This window comes from Psittacula echo (assembly GCF_963264785.1).
Source record: "Psittacula echo genome assembly, chromosome: 3".
In the NCBI taxonomy this organism is placed as follows: Eukaryota; Metazoa; Chordata; class Aves; order Psittaciformes; family Psittacidae; genus Psittacula; species Psittacula echo.
Window position 1 is genome coordinate 125,022,434 of NC_137736.1, and position 20,493 is coordinate 125,042,926.

At 44.1% G+C, this 20,493-nt stretch overlaps 1 protein-coding gene across 1 annotated transcript in view; it reads left to right on the top strand.

The window, feature by feature from the left end:
* GUCY2F (guanylate cyclase 2F, retinal) overlaps window positions 1-20,493 on the top strand; it is a gene marked incomplete at both ends in the record, with an annotated part of 50,004 nt that overhangs the window by 14,159 nt on the left and 15,352 nt on the right. Inside the window, 11 exons of the mRNA XM_080613580.1 lie at window positions 2,180-2,264; window positions 5,645-5,741; window positions 6,516-6,650; window positions 7,649-7,729; window positions 8,879-9,055; window positions 9,962-10,118; window positions 12,010-12,159; window positions 14,257-14,405; window positions 15,624-15,787; window positions 16,067-16,259; window positions 16,364-16,538. Of these exons, the coding sequence (XP_080469706.1) occupies window positions 2,180-2,264; window positions 5,645-5,741; window positions 6,516-6,650; window positions 7,649-7,729; window positions 8,879-9,055; window positions 9,962-10,118; window positions 12,010-12,159; window positions 14,257-14,405; window positions 15,624-15,787; window positions 16,067-16,259; window positions 16,364-16,538 (1,563 nt within the window). The remainder of the gene's footprint in view (window positions 1-2,179; window positions 2,265-5,644; window positions 5,742-6,515; window positions 6,651-7,648; window positions 7,730-8,878; window positions 9,056-9,961; window positions 10,119-12,009; window positions 12,160-14,256; window positions 14,406-15,623; window positions 15,788-16,066; window positions 16,260-16,363; window positions 16,539-20,493) is intronic.

Below are 20,493 nucleotides of genomic sequence, written 5' to 3' on the forward strand. Positions count from 1 at the left end.
TCATACCCCTGCACTTCACCACTGGTTCGTCCAGAAGGCATTTGCTTCTTGGTCCAGCAAATAAACCAGCGTATGCCACTATGACTGGGCTATTCTAAGCTCATTCTCTCTTTAATAACAGATTTCCTAGCAAGAAACAGACAACCACAGAACCAGAGCACTAGATTTCCTGCAAAATATCTCCCCTAAACTGATCCAGTCCCTCCTTTTCCATGGATTTAACACCTTCATGGGATGTGTTCTGGCTTCATACTCACACCAGTCCTGTTGCAGGAGGGCACATCTTTGGCAGCTCCCTTGCCTCCTAGGGATAAACATTGGGTTGCTGTCATTTGCTCTTATGGGGACAGCAACGCTTGACTTTCTCCATGTATGAAGAACAAACCATGTCTTCCAGGCCACTTTGGTGTGGTGTTGCTCATTCCTGTACTCAAGGTGAAAGCTATTCCTGGAGAAAACTGTCTGTGTCTCCATTGCACTTTGGTGAAGCGAATCCTTGTTCCACATCCACATTGTTTGGGAGGGTGAGAAATGGGTGTGAAGTATCCACCCTACTATGCCCAGATTTCTTCTCAGAAGGAGGTATATAGGACTATATAAGCTGGAGCATGAAAGCAGTGACTTAACTTGAATCTTAGTATCATAGAATCCCAGCCTGGTTTGGGTTGGAAGGGACCTTAAAGCTCATCCAGTTCCAATCCCGGCCACGGGCAGGAACACTTTCCACTAGAGCAGCTTGCTCCAAGCCCCTGTGTCCAACCTGGCCTTGAACACTGCCAGGGATGGGGCAGCCACAGCTTCTCTGGGCACCCTATGGCCAGTGTATGTGTGAGAACAACCAGGGACTGGGGCCGTGGGCTGAAGCACAAAGGGAGTCCAAAGCAGGCAGAAAAAATTCAGCTAAAATGCTCTCTTTTTTTCCTGAAACGGACACATACTTTCAAAAATGCTGTTTTTCTGCTGGGGAGCTCTAGGTTTCAGTGCTTGATAAAAGGCCTGTGATTCAGGTACAAGTGTGACATAGAGTTATGAACCTTTTATCAACCCCAATATCTCCATGCTCACTTGTGTTTAAGGATCTCTGAATGCAGACAGACTGAAGTAGAAAAATAAGAAGACAGAAGAGGCAGAGACAGCAAAGAATTCTCACTGGAATTTAGCTCATCCACCCATGTCAGCATTCCTTAGCTCTCTAACAAAGACACTCATAAGCAAACTATCCGTCTCCAGTGCTCTCTGTCGATGGGCCCATTGAGGAAAACATCGACCTTCTTCTCCTCCTTTTCTGCTCTTTCCAGCATTAGAAATGTGTGGCAGGGAATGAAAAACCCCAGATGGGCTGGTGACTCACATGGTAAAGATTTTTCAGCCTTTCAGTTCCTGGAGAGAAGAGGGTCAAATGTTGAGAAATTACGAACTTTGCAGAAGCCGCCTCTAAAGCAAAATACTTCCCTGTGAGTCCAGGCTTTATTTACTTGAAGAAAAAGCTGTTTTCCCACTGATTCAGGGTTCCAGGGCTCGTGTAGTAAAGAGTGCACGGAGACACATAATTACAGTACTTGAAGTCATAGAATCATAAAATAGTTTGGGTTGGAAAGGACTTTAAGATCGTCCAGTTCCAACCCTCTGCCATGGGCAGGGACACCTCACACTAAACCATGGCACTCAAGGCTCTGTCCAACCTGGCCTTGAACACCACCAGAGATGGAGCATTCACAGCTCCAGTGCCTCACCACACTCACAGTAAAGTTCTTCCTTATCTCCAACCTGAACTTCCCCTGTTTCAGTTTGAACCTGTTACCCCTTGTCCTGTCACTGCAGTCCCTGATGAAGAGTCCCCCTCCAGCATCCTTGTAGCCCCCTTCAGACACTGGAAGCTGCTCTGAGGTCTCCACGCAGCTTCTCTTCCCCAGGCTGAACAGCCCCAATGTTCTCAGCCTGTCTCCATACAGGAGGTGCTCCAGCCCCTGATCATCCTCGTGTCCTCCTCTGGACTTGCTCCAGCAGCTCCATGTCCTTCTCACATAAAGTTTCTCATCAAAACACCTATTTTCTGTCATTCTCCTGGCTGAATATTTGACTTTGTAGTCAAATGGTCTGATACTGATATATTTGTAATATTATTGCCCAAGTGATAGGGATTTTCTAATTCACTGTTTTGTTTCCCCTTTTTGCACAGAAATTGAGCCTACAGTCATCATTTTGGGAGTAATGGTGATATTTGCCCTGGTGCTTCTTGCTATGGGCCTGGCTTCTCTTATCAGGTGAGAACTGCAGGACCTCTTTGGTTTGGTGTCACTTCTAGTTTCTGTGGGAGGCTTTAGCCAGCAGTTTAGTTTGTGAACGCATAGCAGGCTTGGTTGTGGTCATTGGGGAAGTTAGTTTAATTTATTACCAATCAAATCAGAGTAGGATAATGAGAAATAAAACCAAATCGTAAAACACGTTCTCCCCACCCCTCCCTCTTTCTAGGCTCAACTTCACTCCTGAATTCTCTACCCCCTCCCCACCAGTGGTGCAGGGGGACAGTTCATCACACATTGTCTCTGCAGCTCCTTCCTCCCCAGGGAAGGATCCTCACACTCTTCCTCTGCTCCAAACACAAACCCAGTTCAACTTCATTAAGTGATAGTGGCCTGAGCACTGTAGGAATGGGTTCTGCAGTCTCAGGAGCAGCCACTGTACCCTTAAACCAGTCCAGGTTTGGAAGAGGATTGCAGTCTGTTGCTGGGAAGAGTAGCTAGATGATGGCTCTGAAGCATTAAGAAGGTGGCTATCACTTTGGAGGTGCAAAGTATGCCACACAAACCAAAGACAGGAATCTGCTTTGAGAACATTGGGGTAGAAACTGATTGGGCTGCCATGTTAAATGTCTTTTCCTTACCCAGATCATTCTTGCTTGGGTTTCTGTTCCTAATAGAATCCTGTTTCCCATGAAGCACCTAGGCTGACCCTCTTTATTTTCTCCATGTACTAAAGAGAAAGAGAACATCTCTGGAGAGGGTTTGGGGCAATTAATTAGGATACCTCTTTATTACCAAGCTGATTCTCTCCCTGTTATGGTCTGGAATCCAGCTCCCTGGTTATCCACATTGCGTCTATATTATTCTGGGCGTGGGATCTATGGAGCAAATGAAGCTTGGGAAGGGACAGTTTCAAATGATTGCATAGGTCACATCTGTGTCCTGACTCTATACCCAAGGTAAACATAAGCCAGCATGACCTAGCTGGTCCAGGAGCTATGGGTTGCTCTTTAGCAAGGACACTATGGCCATAACCTGAAGTAATCTGCCCCAAAATAGCCTTTGGAGTAATCTGTCTCTCATTATTGATGTCTACATGGTACACAACTGAAATTAGGGTGAAATTAGAAGGCATATTTACTCAGCAGCACTGAGTTCAGCAGAACAAAGCTCCTGGACTGTCCCATGCAGCTTTGCCTCTCAAATCTTCCCAGAACATGTTTTCCTTCCCCTTCTGAATCATCCCTCCTAACCCAGATGATATCAGGCCACCCAGCAAGCAACACCCCAAACAGCTTTCTCCCTTATGACACACAGCTGCTTCTGATATCTTTTAATTGCAGGCACTGAGGAGGTTGCTCCATCCATCTGCACTTTAAAACCCCACTCCATTCCTTTGGCTACCAGCCTCTGCAATTAAGTAAATAGAAGAGAATCTTTCTGCCTACTTTACTTGTAAACGGTTCCACAAGTTCCAGACTGTTCTTGGGAAGGCTCGGTAGTAAATAAAGATGTATGGCTGTCTGCAAGGGAAGAAAAGAAGTCTAGCATGACTCAGACAATGATTTATGTGAGAGAAGGGCATGTCTGGAACTAAATTTAAACCACAGCATGGTTTGAGTTCAAATGTGGGAGCTCTGGTCTTAGGTCTGCCAGGGATCTGCTGCATGACCTTAAATGAATTGCTCTGCAATCTGTGCTTTGCTTTGGGCAGAGGGATGCTTTCCTCCATGTCTGGGGGAGATGATGTGATTGACCAAGCAAGGTTTTCAGGTGGATAGGTGAAAGGTATGTAAGTGATGAGTTTTTTGCATGAGGATAAGATGGGGGGCAAGGTGGTCAGAGAAAGGTTATCAAAATCACCCCAAGTGATGCCTGTGATTATGTGGCCAAGACTCTTGGACTCCAAAAAGATGTCTGGGCTCTTATAAAATGCCCAGAGTGACACATTCATTAGAAAAGTGAATTGTGGTGATGTATGGATGTTTTACTGGATTCCCTCTACAGCAGCCAGCAAAATGCACCCTTTTCATCAGGAAAAATCTTAGGTGTGTGCAGATCAGATGTACTATATTGTAACCAAAGTTCCTTAAACAAAAAAATGACATGGAGAGCAATGGAGGAGCTTTCATTTGCCTTCTCTCTGTTCCTATCTGATGAGTTTCTGACTGTTTAATACATGTAGTGTGCTTTGTGTTCAGTGTTAAACCTTGGCATCCATTGAAACAGTGGGTTCAGAATGATGGCGTGTGAATTCTGCCTCTTCCCTGAGTCCCTAGAATAGCCATGTGTTGGGTATTAGTGTCACATGTATCGCAGCTAAAAACTAACAAAGGAAGTCTGGAATGTTCAGTCATGATTTGCATGAAGTGGACATAAGTCTGTTTAAACCATGCCATGAATGTAGTCCTTGACAACGCACCGTTTCTTGTGGTTTCTTCTGCCTTGCCAATTAAAGAGAAGCTGAGAAAGTAGAAAGATGCAGTCAAGCAACAGGTAGTGTCTTTGCTGGTCTGATGGCTATACTGAACTTTCTGCCTTGCCTGTGGCAATTCTACAAATCTAATAGTCTATCAAGGAATGCAGAGAGTCATCCCTTGGAAAATGGGCACAGCATCCTGTGGAGATGCCAGGAGCATATTTGTCCTGTGTCACACAGTGCGTGGTAGACATCCCATCTGGCTCAGGCCCTGGAAGAAGTAGGTCTGAATCAGCACAGTCTTCTTGATCTGATTACTCCTGACCAAGAGAAACAGCACCGGTTCAGCAATACTGTTTCTAAGCCCTCCAGGCTGCATTGCGCTATACTACACACACCAAACTGCTCATCCCCTGTAGCTTTCCCTTTTTATGAGCTCGCAGCCATTACAAAGGGGTATTTTGCTGTGTGCATTACTTTACCATGCTACAATATAGTGATTTAACCAGCGTATTTTGATGGTAACATGTGTTCAGGCAGCTTTTATAAGTTACCTGTGGTTCAGTTTCAGTTGCTAAGAAAAGCTGGTGTGCCTGAGAGCTGTTTGCTCACCAGGCACATTGGCTGCTCTAATAAAACTTCTTATTCTTTCCTAATGGAGAATAATTTGGATTAGGAAAAATAAAACTGAGCAAAGCAAAGTAAGCATTACATACACATGTGATTCATATTTGTAACCGGATTAACTCAAGGTGTCTATTTGACCCTTTGAGATTATAGCTTTTGTAGTCTTGTGAATTGGATAACCCTTCACTCAGAGGGATTCTGTCCAAGTCAGGGCACCATAATTTGCCTTCTGCTTTCACCCATGCCCATCCTCGCTGGCATTTAATATTGAGGGAAGGCAGATGTGGGGGACTTAGAGGTGGTGTAAGCTGGTCACTACCTACAAATGTTAACTGTGACTCTCCAAATCTTGCAGGCACAGTATCTTGAACAGCCAGCTATTCAGGGGACCTAACAAGATCATACTGACCTTGGATGACCTCATCTTCATCAATCCTGAGCTACAGAAAAAGGTAAGTCCTTCCACTCCTGTAAGGAACCTGGTGGGACACTCAAAACCAGGTTTGCTGTTTGGTATTTTCATACCTATGAAACTCTGGGAAAGTTCTTCACTTCTCCATGTCTCTTTTTCCCCTGCATATCAGAAGATTTCCTATATGCAGAATGCCTTTGAGTCTCAGATTAGATGCACATGCAGCATCAGAGCTGCTATGATGATGTAAAATAATACCCTTGGTTGCTTTTATTCTAATAACCAGCCCCTATTCTTTGTTCTTGAGGTTGGATGTGCAGCATAGTTCATGCCCATACAGCTAAACCAACTTGCCCTCTAAAGTAAAGTGTCTGCACCTGAATTACTTATTGGGAACCATTCCTGGCCTGTGCTGGCTCCTGCCCAGAGCTGGGGATCTCCTGGGAAGGTGTTACTTGGCATAGACGAGGACCATGCCAATGATATGGACTGCTGTGGAGCAATCCCTTTGCCTAGGTCACTGGCACAGATTCAGGCTTCTTACCTATGCCGAAGGAGACACTTCCCTGTGCCTTATTCAGAGGGACACCTGCCTTGTCTGCTATTTCCCCCAATTCACAGCATTTCCATCACCTGAAGTGCTGCTGTAGTGATTCAACCTTATAGGGTTGACCTGTAGAGGTATTGAGAGGGACGAGATGGGAAGTTCGGGAGGCTGCTAGCATGGGTGAATGTACGGCCAGAGGCAGAGCTGGATGAGAGGGTTACATCCAAAGGTGGTAGCTGTCCTACACCTGCTTTTCTTGTGTTCCAGAGGATGACTTTGGACAGTCTGACTGAAGCAAACAGCGTAGCAGCAGACAGCAGAAGCCTGAAATCCGTAACCCGCTCCTCCTCCTTGAAGAGTGATGCTGCCACCTATGAAACCTCCAATGTGGCTCTGTATGAGGTAGGTGAGGACCGCAGGCAGCCTTCTCCCACTGCTACTGTCCACTGAGCTGCTCAAGGGAGGGAAGTCTTGGGCGGCAGTACTGTAGGTCCCAGTATGGGAATGCTGCTGGTGGATCTTAAGGGTGAAAATAAGTTACCCCCAAGCAGTGTTTAAGGTGACTCTACTTCAACCCTCACCCTCATACCTGGAGGCATGTGGGGTGGTGGTATTCGACATCCATCTGCAGCATTTCCAGGTCTGGTCCTTATTAGAGATGTCACCACCTAAGGGCACCATGAAGAATCTTTCTTACAAAACCTTTCTTGCAAGGACCTTTCTTACAAGACAAGGATCCAAACACACAGACTAAATGGTAGCAAATTCCCCTTTGTGCCAATAGGACTGTAAAATGTTTAAGCAGAGGCAATGGCCAAGAAAACTCACCTTGTCCATCAGTTCTTTCCTAAAAATGCAGCTTTTGGAGAAAGTGGCTTGCCAATTTTTCCTGAAAAAGGGCAAAATAAACTGGATCATTGATGTCAGAGAGAAGCTCTGGAGAGAGTTACTTTCCTTTATCATAGAATCCCAGGCTGGTTTGGGTTGGAAGAGGGACCAACCCAATCCAGCTCCAACCCCTGCCACGGGCAGGGACACTTTCCACTAGAGCAGCTTGCTCCAAGCCCCTGTGTCCAGCCTGGCCTTGAACACTGCCAGGGATGGGGCAGCCACAGCTTCTCTGGGCACCCTTTTAATCAATTTATCATTGTTTATCAGATACAAATGCACCTTCCACGTACGAAATTCTAATCCAGGTGAAGGTCCTGCCTTGCCCCATTTTTTTGAGGGTTTGCTGTGGATGTTCTTATTTAGGTGCAGTATAGAAAGCATCCACTGCCAAGAGCATTGAAAATCCCCAACCACTTTCAAAGTGAAGGATCTGGAATTCTGACCCAAGTCGCAATATTAGCTGCTGCTCAAAGACTTCCTCTATCATTCACCCATTGTATTTTGGACAGGGAGACTGGGTATGGCTGAAAAAGTTCAACATGGGACCAGCTCACCGTCTGCGGCAAAGCTCCACCAGCATCTTGAGGAAGGTAGAAACAGGGGATGATGGGGTTTGTGGAGGGAAGGTTGCTCAGGGGACTTCTCATAGAATCATAGAATGGTTTGAGCTAGAAAGGACCTTCAGCTCATCCAGTTCCAACTTCCTGCTATGGGCAGGGACACCTCACACTAGACCATATCACCCAAGGGTCTGCCCAGCCTGACCTTGGGCTTGACTTTTGGTGATTGCAGCATGTTGTAATTCTCCTTATCTGCTGTTTATTCACTGAATCAAATGTCATGGCTGTCAGTGAGTCTTGCCTGGTGAAATCTGGTGGAACAGACCACACAGAATTGCATCTGACTTACCAATGACCCATGTGTCAGAGGCAGCAGCTTGAAGAGCCCCACTCCGGACCTACCCATGTCAAAGCTGGTGCAATGCTGAATGGACAATGAGTTCTTTAAGTGACCTTGTCTGCAAAAGCAGAGTAGTTTGGAGGGAATCATCCCTGCCTGTGTCAGGGCAGAGTGATGCACCGATAGCTATTTTCATGTGCTATTTGTTGGCAGTGTGGCACAAGCATGGTTGTGTGTTTCTCTGGGATTTTTGTGTCTCCAGCTAAGATGTTTCTTAGAAGTTTTACTTTTAGTCTTTAATTTTATTATTATAACTAAATGACAAGCAAATATATTTATTTTCCAAATTCAAGGCCATTAGTTGTTGGCAGCTACTGCTAACATAGGAATGGCATTTTTATGTATATAAATATATTACATTTAGTAGGGCACCTTTTCAAAGGCACCACTGATAGATGCCTTTGGATCCTCCAGGCGTGGTGTTGCTTTCCAGACCATACCAAAGGTGGAACAAGACTCCACCTGCTGAACTCAATTTACCCCAGTCGAAGCCATTTTGTCCTAGTGGAAGATCCAATCCAGCTTGTCTTAAACAAATTTCCCTTCAGTTTGCTTTTGCTGTCTTGCTTTCTTTGTCTTAATGGATAGACTAAGAAAAGGAAAGCTTACAGAGTGTAAGATAGTTGAAAGTAAGCAGCAAAGACATTTTCTTCTCCATTGTGTGCAGAACTGTTTGGTAGTACAATGATAACGACATCTAATGATATAAAGAACTAGATATTAAGAACAAAAGGTATCTGTCTGACTCGGTCTTGCTGTGATCCCCTGTCTTGTTTCAGATGAAACATCTGCGTCATGAAAATGTGAATCTGTTTGTGGGCTTTTTCTCTGACTGTGGCATCTTTGCCATAGTGACAGAATACTGCTCCCGAGGAAGCCTGGAGGACTTGCTGAGGAATGAAGATATGAAACTGGATTGGATGTTCAAGTCCTCTCTCGTCATGGATCTAATAAAAGTAAATCCATTGCTACTGCTGAGGCAGGACCTGCATGTGACTTTTACATTGACATAGCTATTTTATCCAGGACTTTGGGATTGTTATAGTAATGCAGGAAAAACGAGTGTGAATGTAATTATACTGGTATACAGGGTCTTTAACGCAGACCTCTCGTTCTTTTGCTATCATCTGAGAAAAGCACTATTTGGGGTAATAGGACTACATCCAAGCAGCAGGATGAGAGGTTAAAATTACACATCAGGCTTAAAGCGATCACTTTGAACAGTGAAATTGGTGACAAATTCATACATGCCGAAAGCTCCTTCTTGTCATAAATTAAAAAATGCACCCAGCATAGAACCAAATCGTATCCATCCTCTGCACATACGGTCGCTTTAAAAGAGTGTTCACACACTTCCAATCATCTCCCATATGTTTTTATCCCCCTAATGGTGAACTACCAATCTGGGACAGGTGGCCTACAGACGGTAGACTGCCAGCATCATACTTATGGCCCATGATGAACCTTCTGATCCTCCTTGAGGGAGCCGGGTAAGGGCATCAGGCTCTTAATGGCTTCCCTTGACCTAACCATTGAGTACCACTTGTGCCCACCTTCTTAACCTTGCCTCAAAGGATAACTTTCAAGTGCAATGAGTCCTAGGGCTGTAGATAGAGACATTTGACTATTCCTGAAGTCCTTTCCACTGTTACTTCAGGTGCAGTGGACCTAATTCTCATTCTTAATCCACTGCTGAACTTTTCCCATAGTTTCTTGCATTGATCAGGACTGCATCTGATTGAGTCAATGCTGTTTCTGATGCTATATAGGGTGATAATTTGGTCTTCTGTCTCTGAATGCTGATGGATAGATGGATAATGTAATTCTTAAGGAATAGCCTTGTTCTTTTCTGTGTTTCATAGGGAATTAGGTATTTGCATCACCGAGATTTTGCCCATGGACGTCTCAAGTCTCGTAACTGTGTTGTGGATGGCCGCTTTGTGTTGAAGATAACCGACTATGGTTATAATGAGCTCTTAGAAGCACAGAAATGCCCATATATTCAGCCACCCCCAGAAGGTAGGTGCCATAATGAAATATTTGTTCTAGATACATTTATCTATTGATTTAACGTGTCCTAATGCAATTGCAGGCCAGTGGCCAAATGAGGATTTATGTGCTCAATCTCACAACATCTAGTTACCTGTATAAAATGTATTGTTACAGGAAAGGATAGGCAAAGCTTTTTTCAGACTTCCTGAAAGTGAAGTGAATAGCGGAGTGTCATGGCAAGGAAAAAGGATTTTATTGCAATCAGTGACAGAACTTCAGCTTGTTGCAGCTGGAGAAGGACTTAAGTGACCCTGAAATCTGATCATAGAATCATAGAATGGTTTGGGTTGGAAAGGACCTTAAGATCATCCAGTTCCAACCCCTCTGCCATGGGCAGGGACACCCCACACTAAACCATGGCACCCAAGGCCTCATCCAACCTGGCCTTGAACACCGCCAAGGATGGAGCATTCACAACCTCCCTGGGCAACCCATTCCAGTGCCTCAGCACCCTCTCAGTAAAGAATTTCTTCCTTAGATCCAATCTAAACTTCCCCTGTTTCAGTTTGAACCCGTTACCCCTTGTCCTGTCACTACAGTCCCTAGTGAACAGTCCATCCCCAGCATCCTTGTAGGTCACCTTCAGACACTGGAAGCTGCTCTGAGGTCTCCACGCAGCTTCTCTTCTCCAGGCTGAACAGCCCCAACTTTCTCAGCCTGTCTCCATATAGGAGCTGCTCCAGCCCCTGCTCATCCTCGTGGCCTCCTCTGGACTTGTTCCAACAGTTCCATGTCCTTTTTATGTTGAGGACACCAGAACTGCACACAATGCTCCAAGTTAGGTCTCAATCCTGATCAATCCTGAATGTCTGCGATTGGTAGAACTGGCTTTACATTCTTAGCCCCAACCCTCTATTTGAAGTTTTAGGTTAACCTAAATGCAAAGAGCTTTGTTTTGTAAGATTAAGCTATCTGAGACCCAAGATGATACAGCCTTTTTGAAAGAGGTCCAATGCCAATCACTGAAGGCTGCCACATGACATTGCCACCACTTAAGACAGCATTTCATGGCACAAGGTTTGGAGAGTTGGACAGGATTTCTTTCACCTGGCCGTTGCCTTGGGGTTCCTCTGGTATCCCAGTTCATTCTTGAAACCTGGTTTCAAGTAGTATGGAGTGTTCCAATCCCTCTGTCTCAGGATTCGATTCCTACACATTTCCAGTGTCTCGGATAGGACAGCTGCCAGGAGACTTTCTCCTCCTCCTTTACCAAAGTGATATATATTGCAGTAGCTGAAATGTTCCTTATTCCCATTACTCACAATGCACAGTTACCTGGGTAACAATATCCCAGTCGGAAGATTTATTTCTTGATGAAGCTGGGTATGTTTTACAACTGTGCCTTTCACCACTTGAACCATGGGATTATAAAGACTGATTGTGCTTCAGACTGCCACAAACTGCTTTTACAGGAACCACTTCCATCTAAGAAGAACTACAGAGAATATTTTATGAAGTGTTGCTTTGTGGAAGAGCAACAACAGGGGCAAGAAATCCAGGCTTCAGTGCCAAAGTTTTGACTGAGTGATGTTTTCAAGCAATAAAAGGTGTTGAAGCTTTTGGCAATGGTGAGAAGATGTTTTATGTTGAAGTTCAGGGCTGGTGTTATAGGATATAAACTGTTGTGCAGCAATAAATTTTTAGAACATAGAGTGAAATTTGGAAAATCAAAATGTTTTGTTAGGATGGAAGTTTAATATTTCTAAGATCTCTCAAGAAATACAGGACTTGATCCAGTAAATAATGAAGTATGTGCTAACCTTTCCTCATATGACTGAAATGAAGTGTTCATTTAAGCAGATAATTTGCCATAGTCTGAGCTCGCGTGTAAGAAACCTGATGCTCCTGAATCTTTTAGAGTTGCTCTGGACAGCTCCTGAGTTGCTAAGGGACCCAGCCATGCGCAGAAAAGGCACCTTCAAAGGGGACATTTACAGCTTTGCCATCATCCTGCAAGAAGTGGTAGTTCGGGGTCCACCATACTGCATGTCAGAACTCTCAGCTGAAGGTAGGCAACCATTTCAGTACATTTGGAAGGCTTTACACAAAGTGCTCATAAAAGTTCTGGCCAAGCACCTTGGGTAACACATTAGAATGGAAATAATGTCCCAATCTCACAACCTTTCTCGGTGACACAAGGCTGTTTTCAACAAAATATCCGTAATAAACATCAAAATGTGTAGTTCTGGTGCACTGACTCATCAGTGCTATCAGTGGGGTTCGGGCTCTAGGTACCTCTAAGATGCTTCAGATCTGGCCAGCAGTGAGGCTATTGCAGCAGCACCAGTTCCCTGTCCAGACTTTGACTTATCATCACAGTGTGGCATGGAATCTGATGGCAGAATTTCCTATAGCTTGGAAAATCCTTGGCTTCCCAATCTTCAGCCCTTTTCTGTATGTCATAGAGGTTGAGAGTTTTGAGCTGGACTCCTCATTAGCATCCTATTTTATTCATCTGTCCATCTATTTTTCTTTAATTACTTCTCCAGTTAAAGAGGTTCTCAATGTATCTTGATGCATCCAAAGTGATACATCACTAACTTCTATACAAGGTGGCTTGTATCAGAAACAGCAAATAGGTGAGCTCCTTAGGAACTGCTCATTGTGCAATCACCTTACTTCAAACCATGTTATGCATACATAGGAAGGGCAAACACACTGTGGTCCGGGTCACGTCACAAGCACTTGAACAGGGAGGGAGTGATAACAATCAAAAGTGGTCTGATTTCAGTGAAAGCCCATTCTCAATATGTTTTTAACTGGACAGTCAGCAGGCGGGGTATGGCTATTCAGTACCTGCCTGAAAAACTGGGGCCAAGCTGCTGCAGCAATGCAATGACAATGATGATTATGATTGATGATGATGATTATTAACCCACTCTGTAATTCAGAGCTGGACCTTCGATGTAGCCTATGATGTAATTAGCAGGTGTCCCCCCCACCTATTCTCCCTGAGGAACCTGCAGCCCATGTTGAGCATCATGTTGACTTGATAAAATGATTAATTTCTACTCACTGCACCCTAATCCTCAAGGAGCTTTCATTCACGGCATGAACTTTAAAACTGACTGGGGAAGGCATTTCCTCTTGGCTGCCCCTTGGAAATATTTGGCCCAGGTGCTTTGATTAGTTCATTTGATAGAGATTGGTGGGATGTGCCAAAGAGCTTTAAAGTAAACTATCAACACTGAAAAGCTTTGGGTACTCCCAGTAACAGCTGTGGAAATGCAGGGTTCTTGCCAGAAAGAGGGTGGTTTTCACTCCATTTGAATGCTCTGCCCTATGCAAAATGAAACCTTCAAATACAATCACTTTGAGTTTTTATTTTAAGCATGAAGGTATAGTTCTACCGTACAGAAAACACTTTTCCTCCAGGATATTCTTATTAAGAAATACCTAAATTGAAGTCAGGGTTGGGTTCAGACATCGCAATCCTCCATCCTTCAGCTGTCAATGAAACCTGCAGCTTTACTCCTTCTCTGTAATGATGTTTTATCTAAAAGCTGCAGATTCAAGGACTGACTTCTTAAGGTCTAAAAGCTCAAGCCCAGTTCCTTGTTAGTCTTTATTTTACCTCTGGATAGGGAGTCACTTCCCAGACATTGTTATGAACCCAAACTCTACCCCTTAAAATACTTTTCACTGTCTCTGTTCCCATCAACTTCCTACATACTGGTTCACAGTTAATAATGGAGTATCACAAGCTGTTACCCTTCCTGCCTGGGTTCAGCCATAACCCTCTGCTCTCTTAGAGGACTGCAGATCCTAATAGAGAGAGTCAGAGGCAATTTCATTAAACACAACCCTGCAGTGTTGTCTGTCACACATTCATCTGTCACACATTCATCTGTCACACATCCTTCCCCCATGCAGCCACTTTATTGCTCATAACCTGGTTCTCAGGGGACAAGGTGGCAGATGAATCTCTTGTCTTTTAAATCCTCCAATAGACTCCTGGAAGTGGAAAGCAGAACCAGCCATTGGATGGTGAGGAATAACAGTGACGGGCGATGGAGCGAGCAAGGGATAGGTGCAAAGATCCATGTCCTTTGCCCCCACCAAGACCCTGCATCTCACAACGTGCTTCCCATTCTCTTTGTCACAGAAATCATCAAGAAAGTGAAGAAGCCCCCTCCCCTGTGCCGCCCAAATGTAGCCCCTGAGTTGGCTCCCATGAGGTGCATCCAGGTAATGAAGGAATGCTGGGGTGAAGCCCCAGAACGACGTCCAACCTTTGAGGAGGTATTTCTTAAGGTCAGTGAACAGAGCAGCAGGTTCAATCCTTTGTTTGTACTTGGCAGGGAATCATGTTTTATTCCTTTAAGTGAGCCCTTAAGTAACGACCGAAGAAGTCCCAGAGCTCTCCTTTTGCCTTTGCTATTGGGTTATTTTATGGTTCATGATGTCTGGTTTACACCCTGCCCTGAACATCGGCTGCATGGCACCACCATGTGGGGTGTGAAGTAGGCTGAACACGGGATGGTGTCTTCACAATTGCAGTGTACCTGCACTGATGATCTGATGGAGATCCGAGATCTGTAAATTATGATAGCACCTTCAGATCAATACGGGTTTTGATCTTCTAGAGTATTTAAAAGGTGATTAATTTAAAAGGAAAATCCACCAATGGCTTTTAAACACAAAGATATAACCGTTTGGCACATGAAGTTTCTGAACTGCAGATTGGTGAAGACTGGAAGCATATCCCAGAGAAATATAACTATACCTGAGCCCTGTTTCAACAGCTTTCCGAGACATATGTTAGTGGCCAATGTCATGAACTGACAAAATAAATCCCTTGTCTGATCTAGCAGTACTGTTCCTATGTTCTTATAAGGCCAAAGTAGGTAAACCAATATTAATGATTTTTACCTTTTTGTTCTAAGAAATTGTGAATAATTTTACACCCATATGACTCCACTGTTGAGTCTATGGCAGCTTCTGAAGCCACAGATTATCCAAATGGTCCAGAGACTCATCTTCAGGTCAAGAGGAGAAAGCAAAACTCAATGAAATATTGGGGATGGGAGGTGGCAGTACACATACATGCCACTATGCAAAGATGGATTTAAGACCAGTAACACATAAACAGGTTGTAAGTATTGTTACTGCCCTGCAATTTGCACCTCTGAATGCAAATGGCTGTAAGTTACCCTAAAGGTTGGTAATTGGATAAATCAGGGTGCAAATGTGCAGCATGATAGGACTCCATAACAACTATAGTGTTTCACGTCACCCTCACTGGAAGTTCATATATGAGCAACATGCTCCTGGGCAGCTTCCATAGTCATTGATGCAAATTCACCCTCTATCCAAACTTTCAACCTTTATTGTTGAACTCTTGCCACTCACAAAGCCAGTCTTTAGCACTGTCCCTTTAAAGTAAGTGTTTGCTTTTTCTTCCTTTCCAAACTTACTGTGCTACAATGGTGTAAAGAGATGGAGAAATAACTCTCCAGTTTGATTTTCCAGTTCAAAACCATCAACAAAGGGAGGAAGACCAATATCATTGACTCAATGCTCAGGATGCTTGAGCAGTATTCGAGCAACCTGGAAGATTTAATCAGGGAGCGGACTGAAGAGCTAGAGATTGAAAAACAGAAGACAGAGAAACTGTTGTCACAAATGCTCCCTCCGTAAGTACTGGTACTTTAGATGGTAAAAATAAACCAAACCCATAGCTAAACTGGACAAAACTGCTCCCCAGAAGTGAGCAGGATTGCAGAGTTGACCTCCAGTTTTGGCAAGCACCTTCCGATCAGAGTAAGAAACTTCAATAAGTCCTTATTACAGCCATATAGAACCTTTTATTTAGTGGCAAATCTTTTAAGCACTTTGGGGCAAGAGTGTCTGAACCCTTGAGCATGTACTACAAAGGGGTTTGTGCCCTGCCATCTTTGCTTCTGTTATTACAGATCAGTGGCAGAAGCCCTCAAGACTGGTGGCACTGTGGAGCCAGAGTATTTTGACCAGGTGACCATCTACTTCAGCGACATCGTGGGCTTCACAACCATTTCAGCCCTCAGTGAGCCCATCGAAGTGGTTGACCTGCTGAATGATCTTTACACGCTGTTTGACGCGGTTCTTGGAAACCATGATGTTTACAAGGTGAGAATCAAAGTGGGTACTGGTCAAATACTCTTGTAGCTTTATTCTATGTCTCTTCCATCTTTTTCCTCCTATTTATTTATTAATCTAATGGCATTTGCTAGGTGGAGACGATTGGTGATGCCTACATGGTTGCCTCAGGGCTCCCAAAACGTAATGGAAACAAGCATGCGGCTGAGATAGCCAACATGTCCTTGGACATCCTTAGCTCGGTGGGGTCATTCAAAATGAGACACATGCCAGACATTCCCCTCAGGATACGAATTGGGCTGCACACAGGTAAGCGCCTGAACATCAAAGAACTCTGCAATTGCATTTCCAGCTTTGAATGCTTTCTCCTTGCCTGCCCCAAAACAAGCACCCTTGGAAGATGCTTTAAAATCTTCCATAGCAACAAGGGCATTAAAATGGAAACACAAACCCCGAGGAGGAAAACGGCTCAGTGTCATCTGAGGGAGAAATTGTGTATTCTGTCCCAGACAGGAACTACATCAGACACATTAGTTACAAGGGTTTTGTTGAAAGGGTGGCTCTTTGATGTGCCACAGGATCTTCACTGGTGTGATATGGGGACATCCAGTGATGCCTTTGTAACTCTGTTATGAAACAAAAAAGCACAGAAAAGCAGGCACATAGAGTGAACGAATGAAAGTTTGTGGAGTTTTATTACAGGTAGGACATAACTTGAAGGGTATGTGATACAGCTATTAAGAAGTTATGTTGTAAAGAAAGTAAATTATCTCTAATGTAGAAGTCATCATCTATTCAATTAACAGAAAAGTGGCTTGCTTACAAAGAAAAGAGGAAGTTCTCTTCTTTATACAAAGTGTAATTAAATTCCAAAACAAAACAAAACAAAGACAGGAGGACTGCGTCATGTAAGTGAAAGCATGACTGGGATTTTAATAAAAAGACATCTGCTGTTATGTTAGGATCATTACTTTTAGACAAGATACGAACCTTCATATTTTTATACCATAGTCATTCATTAATACAGTTTTCCCAGCTGTACATCACCAGAGTTCTTCTGTCTTCCTCTAAAGCAGCAGGTACTTGCCCATAGTGGGAAGCAAAACATTGAGTAACTTTGTCCAGGAGTCTGATTTAGTGTTACAGGGGTTTTATCCTTCTGCCTATCCAATAATGCCCACATTTTTGCAGCTTTGGAATGCAAGCGTTTTACAGAAGTCAATATCCCAGTTCCTGTTGTACATATGGGGAAACAAGAGCAGAGAGAAGGAAGTATCTCACCCAGAGCAGAGACAAAATCAGTATTTCATAGAATAACAGGTTAGAAAGGACCTTGAGGATCATTTGGTGCAACCTCTGATGTTTCATATCTCATATCAAAGGTTGATGTTTCATATCCCATATTAAAGGTTGGTATTTCATACCTCCTAGACCATATAAGTTCTTCTTCTAGGGTTACTTCTTAAAACTAATCTCCCTACTGTTTTCTTTGCAGTTTAGGGGTCTTAGCTGGCCATTCACAGAAGCCTGAAGTGCTAATGAATGATTGCAGGAACACTGTGGGGTTTATACTGTGGCAGAAATTAGATGAGGCTATGGCCCCAGCTTGTCTTGCCCAGAGAAGGAGCACAAGCAGCACATATTCAACATGGAAAGAAATGAATTCGGTGCACAACATCTGCTGCTGCCTGTTGACAGCAGTTCTGCAACGTGTCTTCCATGCACCCCGCCAAAAATCTATCCCTAGGTGATGTGTATGGGGTGTAGTTACATTCTTTCTTGGTTTTATGAACTCTGGGTATTTGGAAAGTGGTGTTGCAATAAGCTGTTGTATGGAGTGTAAGAGGAAGAGGGGAAGGAATTGGGGTTTTCTTTCTAAAGAAGCAGAAGCTGGATCATGTTTTGCACAGATCTGGCAACTTCATACTCTCATGAGAGCAGTGAGAAACGTATGCTCCAAAACAAACCAGATCTCCAAGCCACCGAGCTGACAGCAGAGTTTGATTAACCCTGAACCCTGTTTCTCCTGAGGAAAGAAGCATGAAGAGGGAATCACCAGCATCATGAAAGCATTGAGGATGTGCCTGGGGAGAGGAGGGCTTTGCTAACACTTTCACTGCCCTGGAAAGGATGGAGAATGGGTGTGAACACCAGTTTTGTTGGCCAGCTGCTCTCTGGAAACTGGTGTCAAGAACAGCTTGTGATCCCCTCTCTGATAAAGCAATAAATGCCATTTGGGCATAGGCTGCCCGTGTCTCTCCAACTCCAATGGAAAGCTGCACCCCTGGGAACTTCTGCTGTTCCATGCCCATAGCCCACTTGTGGTAATACATCGGTAAGGCAAAGAGGACAAAAAGAACAGTGTTTGCTCTGCAGTTTCTGCCCTGCTTTAAACTGACCCTGGAGTCTTGGCTCTCCTCTCTGGACTTAACTCCATGTCTAGTAAAACTCAGCTGACTGAGCTGTTTCCACACCATCCATGTGTGGGATGGAGAATAATAGTCAGGGAGAGCAGCGATGAGAAAACAAGCTTTTCCAGAGGCTGAAAGGATCTGTTTATCAGTCAGGCTCTGTAGCAGGCAGGCACACACTCCAATTGAGTTTATGAACCTCCAAGGCACCACTGATGGTTGTTGCAGAGTCTTAGCCCAGCACCACTCATTAACTGACCCTGCAAGCGCTGGCAAAGAGCCATTCCAAAACAAACCAGCAAACCTGTATAATTAAACAAGGAGGCCATAACGTTCTCATCACAGGGTATCTGGTTTCCTCTGTAACTTGTTGCTGTGAGAGATTTACGGCTGGAAGCTTTTGATAGCCGTTTGCTGGAGCTGTCTCGACAAGGGGGAACACACACAGGCAGTGAAAGCAGCAAGTGAATTAACTCCTGGATGCTTTCAACATGGAGAAGTCCTTTGGGAATGCTTACACTGTAAGGTTGCTTTTGAGCTGATAACTGTGCAGCAGAAGCTGTACTCGAGAATGATTGTGTCTCACTCAAAAAATCTTGCCATCTTAGCCATCAGCTTTGCAGATATGATTTCTGCCTATGGCAGAGGGGTTGGAACTGGATGATCATAAAGTCCTTTTCAATCCAAACCTCTATGATTGGATGATTGCATTGACTAAATAGGAAACCTAAATTCAGGCACCCCATGGAGGTGTTTCCAAGAGTGTTAGGGAGCATGCACTCATTTTGTGGTTGGTGGGGATCTGGTGGACATTTAAGTGGACCCTGGAGAGCTCTTCAGATGCAGGAGTGGAAAAGGTCTCATGGCTTAGCTGGCTGCATTGACTTGGCCTCCACCAACTACTGTCTGGGGCTCCCAAAATGTAAACACAGCTGACTCAGCTGTTTCCACACCATCCACAACCTGCTGGAGCAAGTCCAGAGGAGGCCACAGAGATGCTGTGAGGGCTGGAGCAAGCTGCTCTAGTGGAAGTTGTCCCTGCCCATGGTAGGGGGCTGGAACTGGATGAGCTGTAATGTCCCTTCTAATACAAACCATTCTGTAATTCTGTGACTGCATAGGAGCTCAGCTGCCTATATTTGTGTTTCTTAACTGGAATGAAATCCTCTTCAGTGAGGGCTGGTTTTTGACAAGAACCACTTTTTTGTGTCTTTGAAACACGTATTACAGAAGGAGCTTTGATCATTACTGAGATACCTGAGTGCCGCTGTCATGTCATCACCACAAGATGAAGAGAGGTGATGTTGTGTGAGTCAGTGTTTACTCAGGGAAAGCTTTTATTGAAGCATGAATTAAATAATCTCCAACAAGACTCTTTTTTAGTCAGTGTGAACACATTAAGCACCAGTTAGGTCAGCATTAGGCCCTTGACCCGCTAGTATCAACAGTTGCACTATAGAAGTGCCTATAGACTAGACCTTGAAAAGACTTCCTCTAGTGGATATAACACCTGTCCTGAAGAACTTAAACCAAATTAGGGATTACTGATAATGATAGGAATTAAACTAGAGGAGATTCTGAGGAACAACGTCTTATCCAAGGTTGCATGGCACATTGGCAGTAAAAAACCTCAAACACTAAATCAGGTTCTCCTGACCTCCAGCAGTCCCTGCATGCTGTGTTTGGTCCAGATATGCTGTTGAAGTCCTTGTAACATTTTTGGTATGAAGCATTCTTCTTCTCTCTATTTTATTCTTTAATCAAGTTTTGCTTCACCAGGAGGAGGTAATTTTTGCCTCACTCCTGTTTACATCCTCTGTAAATTACATTGTAATCCTGTTACTTTGATTCTA